Source organism: Austrofundulus limnaeus, unplaced genomic scaffold (assembly GCF_001266775.1).
Source record: "Austrofundulus limnaeus strain Quisiro unplaced genomic scaffold, Austrofundulus_limnaeus-1.0 Scaffold27, whole genome shotgun sequence".
NCBI lineage: Eukaryota > Metazoa > Chordata > Actinopteri > Cyprinodontiformes > Rivulidae > Austrofundulus > Austrofundulus limnaeus.
The window spans coordinates 2,485,052-2,493,301 of record NW_013952429.1 but is presented as its reverse complement, the minus strand read 5'-3'; the positions used below and the strand labels follow the sequence as shown (position 1 = coordinate 2,493,301).

The 8,250-nt window shown below is 39.6% G+C and overlaps 1 protein-coding gene across 1 annotated transcript in view; it reads left to right on the top strand.

The window, feature by feature from the left end:
• Nucleotides 1–8,250, top strand: part of usp43a (ubiquitin specific peptidase 43a) — an 84,844-nt gene that overhangs the window by 41,300 nt on the left and 35,294 nt on the right. Inside the window, exons 5-6 of the mRNA XM_014004977.1 lie at nt 68–203; nt 1,114–1,258. Of these exons, the coding sequence (XP_013860431.1) occupies nt 68–203; nt 1,114–1,258 (281 nt within the window). The remainder of the gene's footprint in view (nt 1–67; nt 204–1,113; nt 1,259–8,250) is intronic.

Sequence of the window (8,250 nt, the reverse complement as noted above, 5' to 3'; positions counted from 1 at the left end):
CACACACACACACACACAGACACAAGCTATCGGCTTAATCTCTCTTTCCTTGTAATCGGCCCCACAGGTCAATGTGTGTGACGTTGGTGTTTAACACAAAGGGTCAGCGATATCTGCGAGTGGGGCTTGCGGTACCTCTGTTTGGTTCTATATCCTGTCTTAGAGCCATGGTAGCAGCAGAGGGCAACATCTCCCCTGACCAGGTATGCAGAGAACACACACACACACACACACTGGTTTGTATATCCTTATCCTTATTAGGACCATTCTTTGACTCCCGTTCATTTCCAGTTGTTTCTATAGCTTAACCCAAACCCCTTACCCTAAATCTAACCCTCCCAGTACATACCTAACCATAAACTTAGTTCTACCATATTTGGACCGGCCTKTGGTCCGCATAAGGACTATGAGTCTTGACAAGGTAGGTTTGTATACCAGAAATGGTCTTCAAAAGGTAATAAAAACAAGAACATTAAGATTGTCATAGTTTAATTATTTTAAACGAGCGACCTTCTCAGAAGTAAAAACTCGACACCTTTCTAAAATAATATCCTGCGGGGGTTTTTTTCCCCGTTTCTCTAAAAGCACAAACAACATAACCAAAAATGTACCATTTAACATTTTTTTGAGATTCCTGACAAAAACAAAGAGACTTAGGCGATTTATTTTAGAAAGGTGTCGAACTCAAACCCTCACAAATGGAAAGCTTCATTAAAAAACAAAACAAACCATTTTTTTAGTTTGGTGTGTGTTCATGTTGTTCAGAGGGTGTTATAAAGTGTGAATTATGTCTATTTCCATATAACCTTCATTCAGTCTCACTTCACACTGAAACAGGCCTCTGAGCTGCCATCTGAACGAACTAATCTTGCTTTGCTYTGGTGTASAGTGCTTTAGTTTGTTGTGGCAATAAGCAAAAACAGAAAACACCCTGCGTGTCCGCTCTTCTGGATCAGAGCTGTGATCATTTGTGATTAATRTGCTCTTCGCCTGCAGCAGAACCTGATGTCTGTACCATGACTCCCTGTAGATATTACTTATAAATTTAGTCAACATTTGTAATTAAGAGTTGAAAAATGCTCATAAATGCTGATGTTTCTCTTCCCGTTGCAGATCATCCTGTCTGAGCTGTACTCCACGGGTTTCCAGCGTTCTTTCTTTGACGACGATGACTTGACCTCCATTGCCGACGGCGACGTTGTCTACGCCTTCCAGGCTCCTCCCCTCCCCAGTCGTGGGGGCACCATGCCGCGCTCAGGTAACAATGGCAACAGCCCTTTTTATGTACCTTTTTTTTATTTTTGCTTATTTGTTTAGACTTTTTGTCAATATTTTTGTTTGCTTTTCAAAGAAGTACGTTTTTACTTCAGAAATGAATATTCAAGCTGCTTTTGAATTCATTACATCATCCAACAAATGACCTGTAATGTCCGTGTGGTGACGTTGTTCAAAATCTAAAGATTTTAGGAGTCATCACAGGTACAACTGGATGTGGCGCAAGAACCGACACATTACATATCTAGCTGATAAAAATGTGACATATTTTACAAAAATGTTACTGGTTTCTTTGTCTGCAGAGGAGTATTGCACTTTCCCATTTGCGCAATCTGTTACTGACAATGATTTAGGCAGCCTGTGTGCATACTTTAAACCCCCTTTTTAAAATTTATTTAGTATTTATTCATTTCATTAAAAAAACTAACTTAATAAAACACATTACGAACAACAAAACAATGCAAATCAAATAAAATGAAAGGCAGCAGAAGAAAAAAAAATCATATGATATCCGCTCCTATTTACAACAAACTATATATAAATTAATTTCAAACAATAATAAACCCCTTTTTGATTACAATCCCAAGGTTTTGTTCTCTATCAAAGCTTCAACCTTTCTGGTCCAAAAAGCACGGAGGTAGGTGTTTGCTGATGCACTCAGAACTGCAACATTAAAACCTGTTCGCTTTCACTAAACCTGTCCGAGCACAATTAGTGGAACAGATCAGTGACTGTTTCTCCAAGGAGCTTTAGTGAGCTGTTGATTCGCACTGAATAAGATAATATTCATAATCTCTGTGGTCAAGTTGTGGTTAACTTCTGTCAGATAATCTCCTGCTGTCTCTCAAACTCTCTATGTGGGATTTAGTTCCCTCTGAAGAAGAAGATCCATCAATAATTCAGTCCTTTGCTCAAAGTGGTCATGAAAMATTAAGGCTCTTCACTTTTCCTCAATAGGAGGCATTTTTATTGTCAGTTCACACTTTGAGCGTAGAGTCGCAGCAACCGGAGAGGGAGCAGCCGGTTAATGTGCTGCCACTAACACTGACGCTCCAGCTTGTGAAGAAAGTCACGTTTCTGGCTTTTCAAAAGGCATTACGCTGACTCATGCTGGATTCTTAGACTTCTCAACCTTCTATTTACTATAATTAAACTTTATATWAAATGTAACCTAAGAGTGATAGTTCAGGTATTTTGAAGTGGAGCTCTTGGGCAGCTGAAGAACAATATTTTATCTTGTGTGGATGGCTAAAGGCTAAAGGCTAAAGGCTGTCGAAACCAAACTGTTAAGGATTCATTCTGAAGCCTGAAGGCGGTCCCATTCTTTCTTCATTAATACCACACCTCTTGTTCGGTGGTGATGAACAGGTTGCATGCATGTCAAGTTGTACGAATTGTCCATAATTTACACGGATTTTCGGTCATTTTGCAGGTATGTGGACGTAGAGAGCAATCTCACAGATTTTTTCATGTTTTACGGATTTTTTTTCAAAAACTCAGTTTCAAATTTATTAAACATGCCAGAGCCTGTAGGGCATTAAAAAAAACAATAAATAACATCAAATAACCATCTTCCGAGCCGCTCTGCTGCTAGAAATAAGCCATCCCATCCTCACTTCCTCCTGCTATGTTGCAAACAGGTGCTGTCTGCTCCGTGGCTGAGAGTCYGCCTGCGTTGCCCATTCCCCGACCYCGTGCGGTGGGATTATTRCATTTTTTTATTTGAAAATTATGGATTTTTGAGGCTCATTATACAGGTAAACGTCCAAAGGGGTTGACATGTATGAGGTTGACAATAAAAGACGAGCAAAAATCCCACGTCCTACTCCTGTAGGAACTCCATACTGACTTCACGTTCTRGGTCGTAGTCAGACGTCTATCTGTCATTTATCTATCCATGCCTTTGGTTCAAGTTCTGAAGTTTTTTGTTTTGAGAAAATGGCAGCAGTCATTATAGAAAGTGACACAAGTTTATATTTCTAACCTTCTTGTGACTGTGTATTGACTTCCATTTGTCTCTGTAGCCTAAACCTGACCCTACACCTAGCCATTACCAGTACACACACACACACTCTTTAACCCATCCTTAAATCACACCTTAGTTCTAAAGATAATTCCTAACCCAAAAGTGGCGTTCCACCACATCAGGACCGGTCTATGGTCCCCAAAAGGACGATTGGTTTTTACAGGGTAGGTGTTTATACCAGAAACAGACCTAAAAAGTAACAAAAAATAGGTACACACACACACACACGCACACACACACACACACACACAAAGTTAGGTCCTAAGTGGCACATCCATGTCTCATTTCACCCTCAGCAGCTCAGGCAATTTACACAAATTGTAAATAGAGTAATAAAAAGCTGTGTGGGAAAAYGAGTCCTGCTTGAAGAAGAATTGAGGAAACTGCTAATGTAATGTGACACTTCCTTGAAACGAAAAGGAACATAACCTCAGTCAGGGTTGGAGCTTAGTGGGTTTTAGGAATTGCTTGCAAATAGAGGACAAACAAATGAAGATAAAAATGGTGACTGTTTACGCCATAACAGAGACTCCTCGGGTCATAATGTTGGAAATCTACTCAGGCGAGCAGATTCTACACACTGAGGCAATTTAGAGTCTTTCTTTTACGATTTACTGCCAATTTACACAAACGTCCCCGTAGCCTCTCAGAGAGCCACAGTGTCATTCTGTCTGCTGATGCTGGTTCTCATCACAGTTTGYGATGCTCCCATTTTGAGTCCGTTTTGATGATCTGTGTAAGTTGCTCCGATGTTGTCAGCACATTACATCAGTTAGTTCCTAAACAGCTGTTTTAATATTTAACCATTGTTTTTGCTCGTGTGAATCTGATGGGAATATTAGAAAACTAACAGAACGTCTCAGAGGTTCTCACACGTTTTCACTCATAATGCGGCATGTTTACTTTTTTTGTTGTTTTTGTTAAAAAAAAAAACTACACGAGTGCCTTAAAAGCAGTCTGATTTTGACAAGTTTGAGATACTGAGGTATTTAAAACCTGATGCAACAAAGTGTAAATTCCCCTGGGGTATTTAAATTACTGAGGCTTTGTAACTGTTATGTGCTGTTTTCCTTTAATATAAGGATGCAGCGCAGATGTTGTGACAGCTGCTGATGCAATGTTGTGCCTTCTTATTAGAGATCAAACAGAGGACAAGCTGAATGCTGTTGAGGGGAGGTAGAACATGAAGAAAATTGGATTTGGAGCATGGGAAAGATTAAGCTAGCATTAGGTGTGTTTCGTTTCTCCTCTGTGCCACCACTAACCTGACATTCTGCCGCGAACAGGAAACTCCTGTGGTCRCAAACCTGTCAGGCTGTCAGATTTGTCCCTAAGTGAGCTTTTTCTAAACGGTTGTCTAMAGAGAATCATTTGTAATGATCACTGACACTTGTCATCTAAAGCTGCTCACAGCGACACAGTTGATATTCAGCGAGCAGCTGAGAGATCTTTGATTTGAAAAAGTATTGAAAACAGAGAACATGACACTACCATTCAGCTGAAACTAACAAAAAAAAAAAACCATTGTCATGCTGTTAGTGACGTGTGCTGCAGTGAGAGGGCTTTCCAAGAATCATCTCAACAGTTTCTCTTTAGAGGCTAAAACGTCCAAGTGAAAAAAGAAAATCAATGTCCAATTTATTTTTACAGCACATTCAAAAACAACAAAAGCTGACCGAAAGTGCTTTGCAGTTTAGTCAAGGACTTGTGTGAAATAAAAGTCGAATAAAATATAGAAATGCACAATAAAACCTGCAAACTGTCAGCTCTAATTGACCCTCAAACTCTGCCTCAATCAAAAATCACAGRAAAGAGATGGATGTTCATCAAAGATTTAAAAACCTCCATAGACTCAGACAGAATATGATGAGGTACGCTCTTCTACAGTTTTGTAGCAAAAATGCAAAAGTCTGATCACCTCTGGAATTATTTGTAAGCGACGCAGATATGAAACGTTTCTGAGTGGTTACAGATTACAAACAACCATGTAATCAAGAACAGATGTCTTATGGTTTATTAAGTAAATCCAGAGAGAGAGAGAAAAAATAAGATTTTTTAGGAAATCTAGAATTGAGAAGGCTTCCCAAATTAGGATTAGGAGCACCTTTCATTCTTAAAAAGAGGCGGAATGAGTTAAATTCTATACCACTATCAAGTAACTATGAATGTTACCTTCAGTTGTTATGAAAACACTGTACATACTGTATGTCAAAAATATAACCTAAGCACTTTTAAATTAACCTCTGTCTCTTTAAGAACCTCCTACCATTTCTGACACTCCCACTTCAGCACATTTTCACATCAGTGCATTAGGGGAGGGGTGCTCTGTGGGACAGGAGCTCAACTGCAGACTGAGCTCCAGGGAGGAGYTTTGTACAAATGGGCGGAGCTTTTGTAGCAGCARGTGTTTAGGCAGCTCCACGTGGAGATTCAAGCATTTCTCCAACATGCATGAATGAGTCAAAGCAACACTCTGGGTATGGTTTTGATGAGGGAATAACATAACATGATATAAAGCTCATTAAAGATGATTTTGCATAACACCCCTCTTTAAAGTCCCTGCGACATTTTTTGGGATAAATATTAATGCATTTTTGGAAGGAGCTAATAACATTGAAGGTTTCCCATAAGTGAAGCCACTAGCTGGCCTATAGCCACTCTGAGGTATCACTATGCAACAAATTCACTGGGTTCCTTCATGTAGTTGAACAGTTCACTTTTGTTGAAAAAATCAAAACTGGCACAAAATTATCCAAACATCACAAATACAAAGACAAAAATAATTCAAAGGAAAGACAAAGAGAGACATAAAAGGAGAAGTGGAACAACTGTGTGGCTCTACCCTCTCTAAACCACACCCACCTCAACATTTTTTGTCAATTTTACATTTTAATCACTTTATTATTATTAGAAAATAAACTAAATTTCACACACATGCCTTTTTATCAATTTAAACAAATCCTAATGTATCACTTATGAACTCTGCAGTTACATTTTTAACCATTATAAAAAATCTATTTAAGCTCCAACAAACAAAATAAACATTCACAACACTGAGATGATGATTTGTTGAGATATTTGCGTGTGGAGTGTTGTGTTCTCTGAGAGCGAGCCGTTCAATTATCGTTGCCACTAAATCCATTCTGAAGAATGGTTCATTTTTCTCCTCTTCACAAGCATTTTTTTCTCTGCGTCTCACTTAAGGCTCGGCGTTTATCTTTTAATTAGAAACTGAAGATTACATGAAAGATGCCACCAGCCTTAACATTGTGACAACAACAACAAACGCTAATTTCCTGTTAAAAGATCAGTGAGTTTCTACGTTTCTGCGAGGTTTTTTTTTTTTTGTTAGTGTGACAGTCCTCTCTGAGTAAAGTTATCTCACTCCTCCTTGTGGGAATTGCATGTTTTAAAATTAGCCTTGCTCTCATCTTTATCCCCACCTCACCTCTCCGGTCTTGAATTTTAACTCGTCCCTACTTCCATCCCACTGACGCGTCCCTCCACCCGCCGTTCTCGTCTTTCCGTCGTACGAAATGGGGGTGAGATGCCCAGTGTGAGATTGAGTGTCTGCCAGGAGGTTGTTGCATCACACCTGGGACTGACAGCACTTGTCAAGCTTGATGTTCACTTCTGATTGTTAGGAAGGAGCGGGCTCACTGTATCAGAACACCCCCCTGAACAGCATCACCGGAATGCTTGGTTCATACTGATATGTATTCAAATCTGGGGATTGTAAGAAGTAAATCTMACTTTACTTGTTGTTTGGTGTCAGTAGCAAACCTTATTGTCCCTACGTGTCAATCTTTAAAGGTTTGCTACTTTCATTCATCTACCACTAAAGACCTGAGGGCGATAATGTGTGTTTGTCTGTTGTGTTAGCAAAATATGTCATGAATGAAACATCAGGTGTTCATCAACTGATTACGTTTGTGGGTCAATCCAATTCAAGATGGCTGCCACAGCTAGGCCACATTATCCAACAAMAACAAAAATGTCAGTAGCTGAGATTTAACATATAAAGAGCTAAAGTTTGATGTGATAGCAGCTGTTTGTTTACTAGTTCTACATGTGACCTGACTTCATTAAGCCTGTTTTATAGCAGGGGTCCTCGTGGGCCACTATCCTGTTTCTCTGCTCCATCGCACCTGATGAAGTGGCTGAATTAACTCCACAAGTTCCGTAGAAGTCTGATAATCACCCATTCCTTCAAATCAGGTGCATCGGAGCAGAGAAACCTCTAAAACATGCAGGATAGTGGCCCACAGAGACCAGGATTGGACGCTGCGGTTTTATAGTAATGCAGTTGTAGAATTTTATCCATCGATGCAGAAATGTTCCCATCAGCCCCTTCAATGATTTACAGCCAGATCCTAGACTGCCCTGCTCAGTATGTGTTGGCCTTAATCAGAGTCAGTCTTCTGCTTGGTTCACACGGCAAGATTTCACCATTGTCTGTTGACTTTCAAAACCAGAGAGAACCCCGYGGATGAAGATGAGGGAGGGGTGCTCTGTGGGGCGGGAGCTCGGCTGCAGGGAGGAGCTAGGTACAAATAGACGGTGCTTTGTAGCAGCAAGGGTTTAGGCAGCTCCTTATGACTGCCACAGGAGATGTAAGGATTTCTAAAACATGCATGAATGAGTCAAAGCAACACTCTGGGTATGTTTCTGATTAGAGAATATATGATAACATGATACGAAGCTCAAAAAAGTTGATTTTGCATAGTATAAACGCACAAACGCGTAATATAAACGCACAAACTAGTTATATAAATGCACAAATGCATAATATAAATGCACAAACGTGTAATATACGCACAAACGTGTAATATAAATGCACAAATGCATAATATAAATGCTCAAACGCATAATATAAACGCACAAATGCGTAATATACATGCACAAATGCATAATATAAATGCTCAAACGCATAATATAAACGCACAAAT